This window comes from Pelophylax lessonae (genome assembly GCF_965119305.1).
Source record: "Pelophylax lessonae genome assembly, chromosome: 2".
NCBI lineage: Eukaryota > Metazoa > Chordata > Amphibia > Anura > Ranidae > Pelophylax > Pelophylax lessonae.
In genome coordinates, this window is record NC_138769.1 from 653,010,221 (window position 1) to 653,027,638 (window position 17,418).

Here is a 17,418-nt window from a genome sequence, read left to right on the forward strand (position 1 = left end):
CGATTTTACTAACACATATCAAAGTTGTAAAATTGTGCTTAGGCATTTACATTTGTTTTTTTATTCTTAGGCGTAAAGGGGGTAACAGGCATATGTGTAGTAGGCCAATTCAATATTCAGTGCGAGGTGGCCCTGGTAGGTAGGACAGGCTTTTACTTGTAGTTCTAGCAGCCAGTGAGTGACAAGTCTCCTAGGCCATCAGGGCTGACTCGGAGAAGGGTCAGTGTAACACTAACCTCGGAAATGTTTTTGTCAGTCTCCTTTCTTTTCTCTTCCAGCTTTCTCTCAATGCCAACAATCCCAACCGCTTTTATTCTTCCAGCCTGTGTAGGAGAAATAGGAAAGAGGAAGGAACATGAGACCATTCTTAGCAGAGAACAGAATTTTATGAAAGAAATAATTATGACTTACAGGATGTAAATAAGCATTGACCCGCTGCCTGGGCATTGTTCATAGTACTGTAAACAGTGCAGCAGCTCACAATGGAAGCCTTAATGCTACTTGTACAGTGAGGGAAGAGGGGCAGACATGGAGAAGAAACAAAATTCACAACAAAAAAACTCATACAGCCTTTGACCAACAAACAATCTAGCTAATTATTTTTATCATTTCCTGGGTTTATGTGGCGTTACATTGGGGGCAATTTACTAAAGGATTCCACATGCGCTACAAAGCTCATGTGACTCATTTTTCAGAAATATTGCATGAGATAATAAGTCAGTCCATCCAAATAAAATGTTGAATATGAGATAAATAGTGCGAAAAAAGAGAAAAAAAATCACTATCCAATTTAGGACCAAGCCTTTTCAGACACTTTTATTTTTACAGGTAAAAATATGTGTTTTTTGCTAGAAAATACTTAGAACCTCCAAATGTATATTATTTTTTGTGGAGGCTCTAGAGCAGGGGTATTCAAACTATGGCCCTCCAGTTGTTCAGGAACTACAATTCCCATCATGCCTTGTCATGTCTGTGAATGTCAGAGTTTTACAATGCCTCATGGGATGTGTAGTTTCGCAACAGCTGGAGGGCCGTAGTTTGAGGATCTCTGCTCTAGAGACTAAAGTGGTGGTCGTTGCAATTTTTTATGTCACATAGTATTTGCGCAGCAGTTTTTCTGCGCAGCGATTTAACCATTTGCTCTCTGGAAGATTTACCCCCCTTTATGACCAGGCCATTTTTTGTGATACGGCACTGCGCTACAATTTTGTGGTCGTGCAGAACCGTACCCTAATAAAATCTATGCCCTTTTTCCCCCCACAAAAAAAGTGGTGGTATTTCTTCACCTTCTCCACCTCTTTCTTTTGGTGGTATTTGATCACACCGAGTAAATAGATACCCAACATGTCATGCTTTAAAATTGTACGTTCTCGTGGAATGCCAACAAACTACGGTAGTTGAATGGGCCACGTTCATTGGAGCAGTACTGCCCACTGAATGTGATGGTAGGGATAATTTGTAGCGATGCACCGAAATTTCAGCTGCTGAAAATGATTGGCTGGAAATAGGGTTATTAGCACTGTGTCATAAGAAAAAAAAAGTGCCGATAATGGCAGCCGAAAACGCCTGCGATTTTGCCGACATTTTACCTTGCTTATGGTGTGTTTTTTCATAGATATGTGAATAAAAAAAATACATCAAAAACACAAAACGGGTGCATTTTTAATGCATTTCAATGGAGAGGTGCATTTTTGGTGCGTTTTTTTTAACTGACCAAATATGAACCAAAAATGCAATCCAAAGAAGGATTTTTACCCCACTTCAATAGGTGCCGATAATGGCAGACAAATTCATATTCATTTAAATTGATGATATTAATTAAAAATAGTACGCCCTGAGATAGGCAATCACAGCCCAATAAAGTCTGGAATCCCTGGCTTTCCCATCTACAGATACCAGCTGAATAGTGGCTAACTGGCAGTCGGGTGGATGCGGGCTCCCAGGTGGGTAACTCCCCCTTACCCCTCTTTCACTTCCCCCTTCCCTTTTCTATCCTTCTTCTTCTACCTCATTATTTGCAGCTTACACTTAATGGTACTTACTTCCTTCTCGCCTTACTTGCTTTGTATGGCGAGTTAGGGTGCATATGTCTGTATAGTGATGTCAGATGGGCTACATACCCATAACTGTCCCTTTTTTTGTTCAGGTCTTATATATATTTTTTTTTTTATTTAGCAGAGAACCTGGAGAATAAAATGGCGGTCGTTGCAATATTTTATGTCACACTGTATTTGCACAGCGGTCTTTCAAATTCAACTTTTTGGGGAAAAAATACACTTCAATTAATTAAAAAAAAAAAAAAAAAGGAAACAGTAAAGTTAGCCCAATTTTTTTGTAGAATGTGAAAGATGATGTTACGCCAAGAATCGTCATCTTTTTTTTTATTTTGATTCTCATTCTATCCAGAATCGTGCAGCTCTACACACAAGGGGTTAAAAGATAGCACAAAACACAATAGTTCAAGTTCCCACACAATAATATACAATGCCTGAAGACTTATGGCCTTGGCATCCATGGCAATTATAACTTGCATTGTGGTGGAAGTCATATAGAACGTTACCGGTTTAACCTGCTCAAGTACTTATATTAACCCCAGCCTACTGGAGATAAAAGAGCAGCAGAAGACTGATGAGGTCATCTGTTATCCCACTTCTCTTATCAGCATGTTCCTTGCACAAAACACAAAACCTGATACTACCCCTCCCTTTCCCAGTCTGAGTGCTTATACATAGGGGATTGAAAGGGGGGTGACACCAGATCAAAATGTAGGAACTTGCACTAGCTGAATTAAAAAAATTATTTAATGAATTTCTTTTTTAATATCTAGCTGCATTCATTTGTGACCCTTTTATATGCCCAGAGTTTCGTTTTAACATTTCATGAAAGTCATATACTTCAGGGGCTTTCAGATTAGGAGTGGCTGCAACCAAGTAGCTTGTTTGTACCTCTGAAAATGTAATCTTCACGCAGTTTATTGTATATGAAGAATTCTACTTTACTTATGTCCCACGGGTTTAATGGTAAATGATGAGTCACAGACAAACAAGTGCTAACTATGTGTATCCTCAGGGAATCTATCCTTTCCATTAAAAACAAAGCGCCAGAAAAAAATAAGCTTGTAAAATTGAAGGAGGCTTTTTCCAGGTATAATCACACATAATCTAGCTGACACGGTACGAGAATAGTGAACAATCCGATGTTATCGTGTGAGATATGGATTCTCTAATCATGAAAAGCACAGGAAAATGTATCCTGGTAAATCATTTAGCAGTTTTGCAGTGGACTGCTTTCTCTCTTCCTCTTCCCACAGACAACACTGATAGCAGCGGGAGACATTGGCTTCTGCTGCTTTCCCCTTCAATCCTGCGAAGGAGTGAGGGGCGTGGCCTGAGATGTGCAGTATGCGTCTATGGACACACACAGCCCAGCTCGGGAGCACGCACGCATTAGTGCTCCCAAAACACATGGCTTGTTAAGGGGACACTCAGAGAAGAGGAGGAGCAGACAGAGAAAAGATATACCTGTGCTCAAATCCCATTAGCTTGTTCACGTATTTGTAGATGCTAAAGGGTGTGACCACATAGTAACAATACAAATTCTGGATGGACCCTCTGCACACTGCTACACCCTTTCCAGCAAACTATGCAATGAAAAACAGGGATATTTAGCTGAAACATGTATTGCAGAATTTGTAGTGTTACTATGTGCCCCCCCCCCCCCCCCCCCAGCACCTGATAGTTCAAATACATAAACAAGCTAATTGGATTTGAGCACAGGTATAGCTTTTCTCTGTTGCAATGCAGGTCTGTGACCAGATCTGTATAGGGGGTAATCTATGGAGCTACTTAGGGATGACGGCAATCATCCATACCCCAAGTAATAGAACAAAACTGTACTGGTTCTTCAAACCAAAGGAAGATAGGATTGTGTAGGTAGTAGATAAATTTGAAAACAAAATGTATTTATTGTACATAATTAAAACAAAATCAAACAATATCAAACAATGTTGTGGAGCTTGTAACAAAAACAATTGCGGTTTGACCGCTATGTTCACATTATACTTGGATAGAACAGGTGATTCCGTTGTTTCAACTGTGAAGACATCCGGAGGGGATGTGAGTGAAAACAGACGGTTGCAACCATTGAACATTAATGATTATTAGATTTTTGCTTCAAAAATAATCCACAGTGTACCTGGTAGTGTTGGAGCTGAGAGATGGCGCCTATTTCCCCACTGCACTCCCTTGGATTGCAGCGAGATCCTAATGCTGGTATAATCATTAATGTTTGAAAATGTTCAATAATGTTTTTTCAAGTTTATTTTCACTTTTACTAATATGAGAACTGTTCACTTTTTTTAGAAAAATTTGGTGATACCTTGAAAAAGGCTAAAAATTTCCTATAGCCGAAACGCGTCAGAACCGTCTGTTTTCACTCACATCCCCTCCGGATGTCTTCACAGTTGAAACAACGGAATCACCTGTTCTATCCAAGTATAATGTGAACTTAGCGGTCAAACCGCAATTGTTTTTGTTACAAGCTCCACAACATTGTTTGATATTGTTTGATTTTTTTTTAATTATGTACAATAAATACATTTTGTTTTAAAATCTATCTACTGCCTACACAATCACATCTTCCTTTGGTTTGAGGAACCAATACAGTTTTGTTCTAGTGACCAGATCTGTAACTTAGTTGCTCTCCGCCACCTTGGGTCTTTATGCCCCGTGTTGGCATGGTGTCCACCTTAGCATTTGCAGTGGCAAGGCAGTGAAGGAATGGCCAGAAGAGGGATTACTTTGATGCAGTTGGTCAGCTTAAACATGCATTACAATATATGTGAACTAAATAACCCTGTTTTTCATTGCATAGTTTGCTGAAAAGGGTGTAGCAGTGTGCAGAGGGTCCATCCAGAATTTGAGGAGCGGACAGAGCCGGCAGGGGACCAAAAAAAAGAGAAGGTAAGCCACTGCTCTGCCCTACATCCTTCTTCAGAGCAGATAAGCATAATATCTTTTTTTTTTTATTAAAAAGAAAACACAAAGGTTTAGTATCACTTAAAGGGATTGTAAAGGCAGAAGGTTCTATGCATTAACATAAAAAACATGTATGCAGCAGCCCCCCCAATACTTACCTGAGCCCATCTCTATCCAGTGCTGTTGCAGGAGTGTCTCAGCTGCCCGGGACTCCTCTCCTCATTGGCAGACACAGAAGCACAGCCCCATTGGCTCCAGCTGCTGTCAAAGTCAGTCAGCCAGCCAGCCAGCCAATCAGGAGAGAGAAGGGGCAGGGCCAGGTCATGGCTCTGTGTCTGAATGGACACAGGGAGCTGTGACTCCGTTTGGTGCCCCCATAGCAAGCTGCTTGCTGTGGGGGTACACAACAAGAGGTAGGGGCCTGGAGTGCCAAAGAGGGACCTGAGAAGAGGGGGATCTGGGCTGCCCTGTGCAAAACCAACTGCACAGAGCAGGGAAGTATAACATGTTTGTTATTTAAAAAAAAAAAAAAAAAGACTTTACAATCTCTTTATAACCAACTCTTGATATATGTTTTTTCTGGAGGCAGGTATATAGCAACACAATACAAAAAGGTAGGCATTAACTTATTGCAACCAATATCTGTCCTCAACATTTCCAGTAGAAGTACTAAAAGACTAATGCAGGCCATACACGGGTCAAATCCCATAGAAATTTTCTTTTGAAAATCAGAAATTTTGTGCATTTTGTGATCCGATGGTGCCCCATTTTCGAAATTCAACCAATCAAGCCTTCAATTTCACCTCATGTTGCTACAGAAAATAATTGTCATGCCTGGGAATCTTCTTTTCTTTCCGGGAATTTTTCTTTTCTTGTGCTCATGCGCATTTCTTTTTTAATTGTATTTCCCACACGATTCTCCCCCTTAATTGATTAGAAATGTGTTCAGTTTTCAAAAAACTCCCAACATGCCCGATCACTCAAATTTATTGGCCACACAAAAATCGGCCTTAGCTACGGCCCACTAATCAACATTGGTTGATTCTTTTGAATCAGTTACAATTCAAACCCTGTGTGGCTCTGCTGACATTACTGAACTCAACAAACTTCAACTGAGCAATTCAAGGCGCAGGGCAGAAAGAAGTTGGCTGAACAGCGACTGCAGCCAATCAATTGCAGTCATTGTTCAAATATTCGGACAGTCACGGGGCCAGCTGTAAGAATACCATAGATTACAGCAGAGGCTTTGTCCATCTACAGTGCCTTGCGAAAGTATTCGGCCCCCTTGAACTTTGCGACCTTTTGCCATATTTCAGGCTTCAAACATAAAGATATAAAACTGTAATTTTTTGTGAAGAATCAACAACAAGTGGGACACAATCATGAAGTGGAATGACATTTAATCGGATATTTCAAACTTTGTTAACAAATAAAAAACTGAAAAATTGGGCATGCAAAATTATTCAGCCCCTTTACTTTCAGTGCAGCAAACTCTCTCCAGAAGTTCAGTGAGGATCTCTGAATGATCCAATGTTGACCTAAATGACTAATGATGATAAATAGAATCCACCTGTGTGTAATCAAATCTCCGTATAAATGCACCTGCACTGTGATAGTCTCAGAGGTCCGTTAAAAGCGCAGAGAGCATCATGAAGAACAAGGAACACACCAGGCAGGTCCGAGATACTGTTGTGGAGAAGTTTAAAGCCGGATTTGGATACAAAAAGATTTCCCAAGCTTTAAACTTCCCAAGGAGCACTGTGCGAGTATCAGACCACTGCAAATCTATGAAGACCTGGCCGTCCCTCTAAACTTTCAGCTCATACAAGGAGAAGACTGATCAGAGATGCAGCCAAGAGGCCCATGATTACTCTGGATGAACTGCAGAGATCTACAGCTGAGGTGGGAGACTCTGTCCATAGGACAACAATCAGTCGTATACTGCACAAATCTGGCCTTTATGGAAGAGTGGCAAGAAGAAAGCCATTTCTTAAAGATATCCATAAAAAGTGTCGTTTAAAGTTTGCCACAAGCCACCTGGGAGACACACCAAGCATGTGGAAGAAGGTGCTCTGGTCAGATGAAACCAAAATCGAACTTTTTGGAAACAATGCAAAACGTTATGTTTGGCGTAAAAGCAACCCAGCTCATCACCCTGAACACACCATCCCCACTGTCAAACATGGCGGTGGCAGCATCATGGTTTGGGCCTGCTTTTCTTCAGCAGGGACAGGGAAGATGGTTAAAATTGATGGGAAGATGGATGGAGCCAAATACAGGACCATTCTGGAGTCTGCAAAAGACCTGAGACTGGGACGGAGATTTGTCTTCCAACAAGACAATGATCCAAAACATAAAGCAAAATCTACAATGGAATGGTTCACAAATAAACATATCCAGGTGTTAGAATGGCCAAGTCAAAGTCCAGACCTGAATCCAATTGAGAATCTGTGGAAAGAACTGACAACTGATGTTCACAAACGCTCTCCATCCAACCTCACTGAGCTCGAGCTGTTTTGCAAGGAGGAATGGGCAAAAATTTCAGTCTCTCGATGTGCAAAACTGATAGAGACATACCCCAAGCGACTTACAGCTGTAATCACAGCAAAAGGTGGCGCTACAAAGTATTAACTTAAGGGGGCTGAATAATTTTGCATGCCCAATTTTTCAGTTATTTATTTGTTAAAAAGGTTTGAAATATCCAATAAATTTTGTTCCACTTCATGATTGTGTCCCACTTGTTGATTCTTCACAAAAAATTACAGTTTTATATCTTTATGTTTGAAGCCTGAAATGTGGCAAAAGGTTGCAAAGTTCAAGGGGGCCGAATACTTTCGCAAGGCACTGTAATGACTGCTTTGTGTCATTAACTTCATGGTTTTGCAATATGGGGTAATCAACATACCCATGTATATAAAGTGAAATTATGTCCTGGGGAATGTGGAAGATAGATAGACAGACAGATAGACAAGACAGACAGACAGACTCTACCTGTGGACCTTTGTTCATCTGAATAGAGGGCGAGACTGATGTTCTTTCCCATCTTCTCTGTGTTAACTCCTCTGACAGTCGTCGATTGAACTAAATAAAAGACCAATAGTACATGTTAATGTACTGACTGAGGCTAATCCTATTCATAGACACTGCTAACACAGGGAGAATATAGAGTTTTCTTATAGAGTATTTTCTGTTCCTAACTTCTGATCAATGAATAAGGGGGATATAGGTTTGTCAATGGCTAAAGGCATCCTCTGTAAATTGGGCCTGATTTCAGATGCGTTTATATTAGTGCTAAATGAATGCATACATGCAAACAGATTCCTCCATTCAAACTAACAGCATGGACGGATGTATCCTGGAAGCTGGGCTAAGGTGTATGGTACCGTATTCACAAAAGAAAATGTTTGTAAACACACATACTATATATATATACATACATATACATACATACATACATACATACCTAGTAAAGTGACTGGCTTCAGGTGATACACAGAGATGAAATAAATCCTCTTACATAAGCTTTACCTTTTTATCTGCAGTCTTCTCTTCTCTACATTAGTTTAAAGTACCACATTTATACAGCCTGTCTGAGATTTCAGAAAGCAAGGGGTGGAGAGCTGAAATCTGCAGCTCTCAGTTGGGAAAGCTCTGAGATCTGATTGGAGGGGAGGGTGAGCCAATAAAGAGAGAGTAGGGGCAGGGCCAAGTTGTGCTCTGTGTGAATGGACAATGTCCATTAACAGAGGCGTGGCTCAGTAGCAAGCCTGCTCAAGTGCCCCCATAGCAAGACGCTTGCTATTGGGGGCACTCAGCAAAGGGGAGGAGCCAGGACCACCAGTAGGGGACCCAAAAAGAAGAGAATTGGGGTTGCTCTGTGCAAAACCATTACACAGAACAGGTAAGTATAACATGTTCGTTAATTAACCCCTTCGCGACCGTGCTAAAGCCTACAGCGAGACCGCACTTTGCTGGGAGGCCGTCATATGGCTTCCACGTGAGCTCGCACTGCCTGCGCACACCTTGCGGTGTGCATCGTCAGTGAGCTTTAATAGCTGTGTCCTTTGGACACAGTTTATCACAGATTGGGGTAAATAGCAAATTAGACGGCTCTTTACCACATGATCAGCTGTGTTCAATCACAGCTGATCAGAATGTAAACAGGATTTACCGATTATTGGCAATCCTCCCCTCACGCTGATAGGGCGTGAGGAGAGGAGAGCCAAAAACCAGCAAATCCACACAGGGGACATCTGCACTGACAATCAGGGCACTGATCATTAGTGCTTTGATTATCAGTGCAGCCCAGATAGTGCCCACCAGAGCTGTCAGTGCTAATCAGTGCCCATCAGGGCCACCCATCAGTGCCCACTATCAGTGCCGCCTCATTAGTGCTGCCTATGAGTGTCCATCAGTGCAGCCTCATCAGCGCACATCAGTGGAGAAAAAATACTTATTTACAAAATTTTAGAACAGAAATGAAGAAAAATTTTTTTTTTTTTTCAAACGTTTCCATTTTATTTAGTTTGTTTAGCAAAAAATAAAAAACCCAATGGTGATTAAATACCACCAAAAGAAAGCTCTGTCTAAAAAAATTATAAAAAATGTTGTTTGGGTACAGGTGTTGCATGACCGCGCAAATGTTATTCAAAGTGTGACAGCACTGAAAGCTAAAAATTGGCCTGGGCAGGAAATGCCCAGTAGGCAAGTGGTTAAGAAAGAAATACACTCCACAGATGTTTCCCTGACACCTCAGATGGGTACTGGCGTTGCCAGAGATATGAGGGCACTTTATTACATATATTTTGGTCCTGTCCTAAACTCACCCATTTCTGGTCAGGGGTCTGCAGGATCACACAAAAATTTACAGAACGCATTATCCCAGATGACCCTTTCTTTCTCCTGCATCTTTCGGAATTCCCACCATCACAGTACAGGAAATCAATTGTCCGACATCTGGTGAATGCTGCTAAATCCTGTATTCCTCTACACTGGAAAAAATCTTCACCCCCGACCTTAACGCACTGGTTAAGAAAAGTAGAAGAGATAAACAGGATGGAGGACCTGGTCCTCACGGCCCAACACAAAAGGGAACAATACTCCAAAAATGTGGGATTTGTGGAATCCTTTTGTCCTTTCGGTGGAAGGGGTGACTCTACTTGGGGCATAATCCCCCCCCCCCACACACACAGGTTCAACTGGATGTGACAGTTCGTCTGTTCTTCCACTGCTCCTGACTCCCACCCCCCCACCCCCTTTTTTTTGCCCCCTCTCTCGCTCCTTCCTCTTTCTCTCTTCTCTTCCCTTACCTATGGGGGCGACGACTTTCTGTCGCTCATTCTTTTTTCTTTCTAAAAAATTCTAAAATGACACGAGGCGGTACCAGTCCACACATAGTGTGGCATCGCCATTACCTTCCATTTGATTGTTTACGAGTCTTGAAGACATTTTTTTTTGCCTTGTCTATATTGCTGTTGTAAGTTATTTTGTGGTTACTACTTCGTGTTATTTTGTGGTTACTACTTCGTGTCTCAATAAAGTTTATATTTGAAAAAAGAAAGAAATACAACGTTTAGAATCACAAATATTCAACAAAAGTCATATAAGGCAAGCTAAATCTAGAGTGAAACTAAATACGGAAGAGAGAAATATATAGATAACAATCAGAACATGTAACATTTACCTCAATTTGACCATGTTCTCTAAATGAAAGCTTGACGTAAGAGTAGCGGCTAGTTTGGTACGGTCCAGGTTCTTTGTTTGGAGAGGGTGGATGGAGATGTACAACAATTTTGGCACTGCATGGACAGACAAGATACACATTTAATGAGTAACTCTAATAAGCACTATTGCATTTAAAGCCACAATTATTATGATAAAATATAAACAGCAGTTGTGACTATACTATATATAGACGCTTTCTAACACAGCTATTCGTAATTAATATAAAGACGCTCTGTGTTCCGAGATGTCCTACAAGAAAAGGATTTTACAAGTAAATCGAAATTCCCATTATTTGCAACAGAAACAGAGATAAAACTGTTCACAAGTTCTAAATGGACATCTGTAAAATCTTTGCCATTCAAAGTTGATGGATGATGGAAGAGCAATAAAGACACCTCTAGACAGAAGAATTGGCGAGTCTGGGGAGAGGGAGGGATTAGATGCACTAGCAGATGTAGAAGGACTTGACCAATGAACATAAGGGAACGTCCCCGATCATCTCTATTGAATACAAAACCAGAAGCAATGAGTATTTTGTCACTTCCAGTTTCTGCAGAATGTAAGCAAGTCATTTTTGACTTGTAATAAGCATCTGATCAAACCAATCTTAGTTTCATCACATGCTTTCAGGGCAAATCAAAGATCTGGTGTTTATTAGACCCCAGATGTCTCAGTAAAGAGGACCTTTCACTGCTGATTGCCATTAACAGGGATATTTACATTCCTTGTAATAGCAATAAAAGTAAAAAACATTTTTTAAAGGGACAGTCTAAAAAAAAAAAATGGATTTTTGACTTACCGTAAAATCCATTTCTCGGTGTTCATTGACGGACACAGCGCCTTAGGATTCCTGACCACTGGGTTATGCTGCCCCCTACAGGAGTAGGGCACTAGACAGAAAAATTACCTGACTATGCCTATGGGCAGTCCCAGGAGGTATACTCCCTCTCTCTGCTATAGGTACTCAGTTTTGTTACAAGCAGTGTCAGAGTATTACAACTCCATAGAGGGGTAAGTGCTGTGCCCGTCAATGAACATAGAGAAATGGATTTTACGGTAAGTCACAAATCCCATTTCTCTATCGCTCATCGACAGACGCAGCTCCATATCTTCTTTAGACCATCGGGTTATGCTCCTCCAATCAGGAATAGGCACTAGGCAGGAAAAAGCTTTACCACGCATATGGGGGCTGTCCCTACAGGCATAACCCCACACACTCTGCTACAGCAGCCAAATCACCAGGGGGGCACCAAGAGTGTTTGGCGGCCAGGGAAGTGGCCGAAATTTAGGCCTGGGCGGAACAGTTTGTCCCAGCCCTCTCTGCTGTTTAAAGAAAATAGTTTCTGTTCTCTTTGAGGGTGTATGTTTTGCTAGGTGAGCTCCAGTTGTTCCTGGTTGAACCTGGTTGTCTTCCCACCCCTCATAAAAATACTGCTTTGGGACATCCCAATGGTCTAAGAAGATATCGAGCTGCGTCTGTCAATGAAGAGTAAACTGGAGTTTTGTACTTACCGTAAAATCCTTTTCGCTGAAGTTTATCGACAGACGCAGCACCCGCCCCTCTGCTTCTGAGTGAATGTTTTTTTTTTGTCTTTTAAACACTGCTTGCAACGAAACTGGCTGCTGTAGCAGAGTGTGTGGGGTTATGCTTGTAGGGACAGCCCCCATGGGCGTGGTAAAGCCTTTTCCTGCCTAGTGCCTATTCCTGATTGGAGGAGCATAACCCAATGGTCTAAAGAAGATATGGAGCTGCATCAGAGAAAAGGATTTTACGGTAAGTACTAAAATCCAGTTTTTCTCTTTCGTTTATTGACTGACACAGCTCCTTAGAATTCTTGACCATTGGGACGTCCCAAGCATGAGGGGTGGGAACAGCAAAAAAATTCCCAAGTCTAAACCTTAGCCAGGTAACAGAAGCTCAACAAAAACACAACAGGAGCCCACCTGAACAATACTCCTCCAAAGAGGGAACGGACTCTCGAAACAGCAGCCTGCAAAACCTTGCAGCCAAAAGAGAGATCTGCAGATGCCAACACCTCCACTTTATAGAACTTTGTGAAAGTGTGCACTGACAACCAGGTGACCGCCTTGCAAACCTGCGCCACTGATGCCTGATGACAGAAGACACAAGAAGCACTAAGTGCCCGAGTAGAGGAATCTGACCCTTGATTGAATAGGCCTGAGTCACCGTCTGTTTAATCGCTCTTGAAATGGTAGCAGAAGAAGCGGACAGTCCTTTTCGTGGCCCATCCGTGAACACAAATAGCGAGTCTGACTTCCGAAAAGACTCTGTAGCTGCCAGGTACACCCGAATAGCCAGAACCTCATCCAGGGCATGTTCAGGCCTGGTAAACAGGGAAGGTAACACAAAGTCTTCATTCAAATGGAAATCAGAGACTACTTTAGAAAGAGACGACAGACCGGGGCGAAGAACCACCTAATCTTTGTGGACCACCAAGTAAGGGGTGCGACAAGATAATGCCGCCAATTTCAGACACCCTGTGAGCAGAGGTGATCGCCACCAAAAAGTCCACCTTCTGGGACAGCGTAAGTGGGGAAATCTCCCGATTATATTCAAAGGGAGGCTTCTGAAGGACTGAAAGCACCAAATTCAGATGCTAAGGCAGTAGAGGAGACCACAACGGTGAAGTCAAATGTTGATCCCCCTGAATAAAAAGGTATGTACCAGGGAGTGCGTGGCCAGGGGGTCATTGAAAGAAGACCACCAAGGCCGACACCTGGCCCTTGATGGTACTCAAGGCCAACTTCTGCTCAACCCCCCCCGTTGAAGGAAGGTCAAGACCCGAGCCACCTAGAAAGATCGAGGGTGAACACCAAGAGACTTACACCACGAAATGCACGCTTTCCACGTAGAATGGTAGAACTTCCTAGAGGTAGACTTCCTAGCTATCAGCAGTGTCAGAATCACCGACCCAGGCAAACCTCTATCCTTCAGCACCTGGCTTTCAAAAGCCAAGCCGTCAAAGCCAGTAACTGTAAAGCAGAATAGAAGATTGCCACTTGGGACAACAGAGGCAGTCTCCAAGGGACACCGGCGTCCAGCCGCACCAGGTCTTGGTCAGTCCGGGGCCACTGGAATGACCGGAATATCCCTTCTGCCTCGATCCTGTGCAAGAGCCTCAGCAGAAGCCTGAAAGGAGGCAAAGCGTAGATCAGACGATAATGGCCCCACAGGGCCACCAGTGCATCTGTGGAGTCTGCCGTGGATCCTGTGCCACAAACCTCTGAACTTTTCTGTTGAGCTGAGACACCAACAGATCCATCTCAGGGGTGCCCCACCGGAGACATGTCTGATGAAATGCGTTCAGGCGGAGGGACCACTCCCCTTGGTCCAACGCCTGCCGACTGAGATAATCCACCTGCCAGTTCCCCCCCCCCCCGGAATGTGTACGGTGGAGAGGGCCAGAACAAAGCGTAGTAGAATGCTGGCTACCTCCAGAGCTGCCAACACAATTCTTGTTCCACCCTGATGATTGACATAAGCCACCTCCGTGGCATTGTCTGACTGAATCCGTACTGGAAACCCCTGAAGACGATCCGTTCAGTGATCCAGGCACAGCCTGATTGTTCGGAGTTCCAGGACATTTAATCGGTAGTCTGGACTCCTCCAGTGTCCAAAAACCTTGAGCAGAGCTCCGACCCAGGACACCTCCCCACCGGGACAGACTGGCATCCGTGGTGACCACTGTCCAATACAAGGGGAGAAAGGATTTGCCCTGACGAAGAGCCGGAGAGCAAAGTCAACAGAGCAGAGACCCTTGCAAGTCTTGCACTGCCCCATTTGTCTTGAACCAAGGAGGTCCACAGGCCCGGATCCAGCAAAGACTTCTCCCCACCCCAGGCACGGGGGAGGGCGCACCTTCATGCTGAAGGGGCCTTGTCCGTGGGTCTGGAGAATTTGCCTCCAGACGGATTGCCAGATGAAGGCCGCTTGGAACCACCCAAAGAGGGCTTGAAAGGTTTTCAACCCTTGTCAGTGGACCCTGAGGGGCAAAAAAAACTTCTTATGAGCCAAGAAGGACGGGCCACATCAACGATGATGTTCCTAACACCTACCAGTCTGCGGAAGAAAAGTACTCTTCCCCCCCTGTGAGACTCTTAATGATATCATCCAGGGTAGCCCCAAACAGGCGATCTCCCTGAAAAGGTAGATCAGTTAAAGCCTTTTTAGAGGTCTGGTCCGCAGACCAACACTTAAGCCACAATACGCGCCTAAGTACCACTGCCGAAACAGACAGCCTAGAAATCAGGGGAGTCACATCCAAAGAGGCATCATAGATAAACTGTAGTCCATGGACCAACTGCTCCGCCATCTCAGCAAAGGCAGGGGGGAGCTGCTCACCCTCCAGGTCACGGCGCAAAAGTTTAGCCTACTCGATCAGAGTTTGAGACACTGGGGCAATAGTGAAGACCAGCCTAAGTGCCAAACCCACAACAGTGAACATTATTGCGGGCCACAGCCTCAGCTTTTCTGTCAGCCAGATCCTTTAAAGGCTGGCGATTCTTCAGCCGGGATCATGGTTGCCTTATTCAACCTGGAAACCGGGAGGGGGGTCACCACAGGTGGAACAGTCCACTTTTTAAGGAAGGGCACCTCATCGCAAAGCATTTAAGAAGCACAAAGGAACGTTTTGGACGTTCCCACTCTTTTGTGAAAAAGCTGTCAAAATAGTTGGGCTATTGAAAAACGGCCGCCAGACTACACAAACATGGCCGTCGGCTATATACAATACAAGCTACGACAAAATTGCCACCCCGCGCGGCTCTACGAGCGATCCCTGGGGCCCAAGAGACAGCACCAGAGGGAAGGGGAGAACCGGGCACAGAGCCCCCACCAGGCACAGTCCCCCCCAGTCGATAGCCCAGTCATCGTACCCCTCCCCACCATTACAGCACCATGCCCCAACCCCAAAAAACTTCCCAAACCACCACACTACCCCAGATGGGGGAGGGGGGGTGAGGCTAGATGACCCACGGGGACAACCAGAATACAGGAGGGCCTAACGGGAAGGTGGGGAACCCAGAGGACCTCCTCCACCCCAAAACCCTCCAAGGGGAGAGGGAGTACAGCTGCTCACCATACCGAGAACCAGGCGGGCACCGCTCCAGACAGAACCCCTCGCCATCTAAATGGGGGGGGGGGCTGACGGCCAGGAGGAACGCTGTGACACAAGCTGAAGCTTGGTGGTATGCGACCTCCTGAGGCATTTAACTCGCAGGCCAGCCCCCGTCCAGTGGGGCTAAATCGCGGCCGACCTAACACAGAGCTGTGGTCTGCGCGTGCTTGCTGGCCAGACTGATTGTAGATCTCGGAGGGGGGGAGGAAGAAAAGAGAAAAAAAAAGCCATTTAAAAAGAAAAAAATGCCAGGACCAGAGATCCCAGCAAGGAACTAGGTCCTTATTCCTGACTAGGCAAAAAAAAGTACCTATAGCAGACAGGGGTAGTATACCTCCTGGGACTGGCCATAGGCATAGTCAAGTTCTTTTTCTGCCTAGTGTCCTTCTCCTGTAGGGGGGCAGCATAACCCAACAGTCAAGAATCCTAAAGGAGCTGTGTGTTTTTTTTTTTAATTATTTGAAAAATATATTTAAGCGCCCCACGCAAAGGCGAGTACATTGGTAGGTCGCACACACATATGTAAGCCATGTTCGCACCACATATGTGAGATATTGTTTGCGAACAATAAAGCGATAGTGATAATTCTAGCACCAGACCTCCTGTGTAACTCCAAACTGGTAACCTTAAAATACATGAAAGGCAGCGCTAGCAGGTAAAATCAACAATCAGTGTATACAATAATACATAGAGTGCACAATGTGTTAAAAATATATAAAAGATTCATCCAAAATAAAGTGCAAAAGTGAAGTGCAATTAAATGTCCATCAGACGATCAAAAAATATATTAGTGCAAACACAAATTATAAATAAAGTGTAGTAGAAAAGATGGTTCCCTCAGAGGAACTAAGGTGCTGGAAGGTGCTTAAATGTTCCAAAAAAAAGTGCTCAAGTGCTCTCAGGAAGAAGACCCCCTGTGGGGATGCACTCACCAGATACAGAAAAAATGGGTGAGTGCATCCCCACAGGGGGTCTTCTTCCTGAGAGCACTTGAATTGCACTTCACTTTTGCACTTTATTTTGGATGAATCTTTTATGTATTTTTAACACATTGTGCACTTTATGTATTATTGTATACACTGATTGTTGATTTTACCTGCTAGCGCTGCCTTTCATGTATTTTAAACTTTTCTGGTATTTTACCTAGTGAGTAGCAGCTTCAGGATATAATATTAATTTATTTATATATATTTATTCACATTGTATACACCATCTTAGCGCGGGTTTTAATTTTCTAGTTCTAGTTTTTAAACTGGTAACCTGCATAAGCTTAGCTAATTAGCCACCAGATCACTTTCTGAAGCAGCGGGAGGGGTCCCCCCTCTCTCCAATGTTTCTCCATAAAGAGGAGCTTTAGTCGCTTATTTCTGTTACAAGGAATGTTTACATTTTACAAATAAGAAAAAAAAAATATTTAAAGCACCCTCATCCCTCCATGCTCGTGCACAAAAGCGAACGCATACAAAAGTCACGCACGCATATGCAAAAACAGTGATCACACCACACATGTGGGGTATCGCTACTAACGTTAGAGCGAGAGCAATAATTCCAGCGCTAGACCTTCTCTGTAACTCTAAACA

At 43.6% G+C, this 17,418-nt stretch overlaps 1 protein-coding gene across 1 annotated transcript in view; it reads right to left on the reverse strand.

Moving 5' to 3' along the window:
• Positions 1–17,418, reverse strand: part of VPS36 (vacuolar protein sorting 36 homolog) — a 103,168-nt gene that overhangs the window by 43,238 nt on the left and 42,512 nt on the right. The window contains exons 4-6 of the mRNA XM_082248352.1: positions 10,660–10,774; positions 7,968–8,057; positions 237–323 (exon numbers count right to left, since the gene is read on the reverse strand). Of these exons, the coding sequence (XP_082104478.1) occupies positions 237–323; positions 7,968–8,057; positions 10,660–10,774 (292 nt within the window). The remainder of the gene's footprint in view (positions 1–236; positions 324–7,967; positions 8,058–10,659; positions 10,775–17,418) is intronic.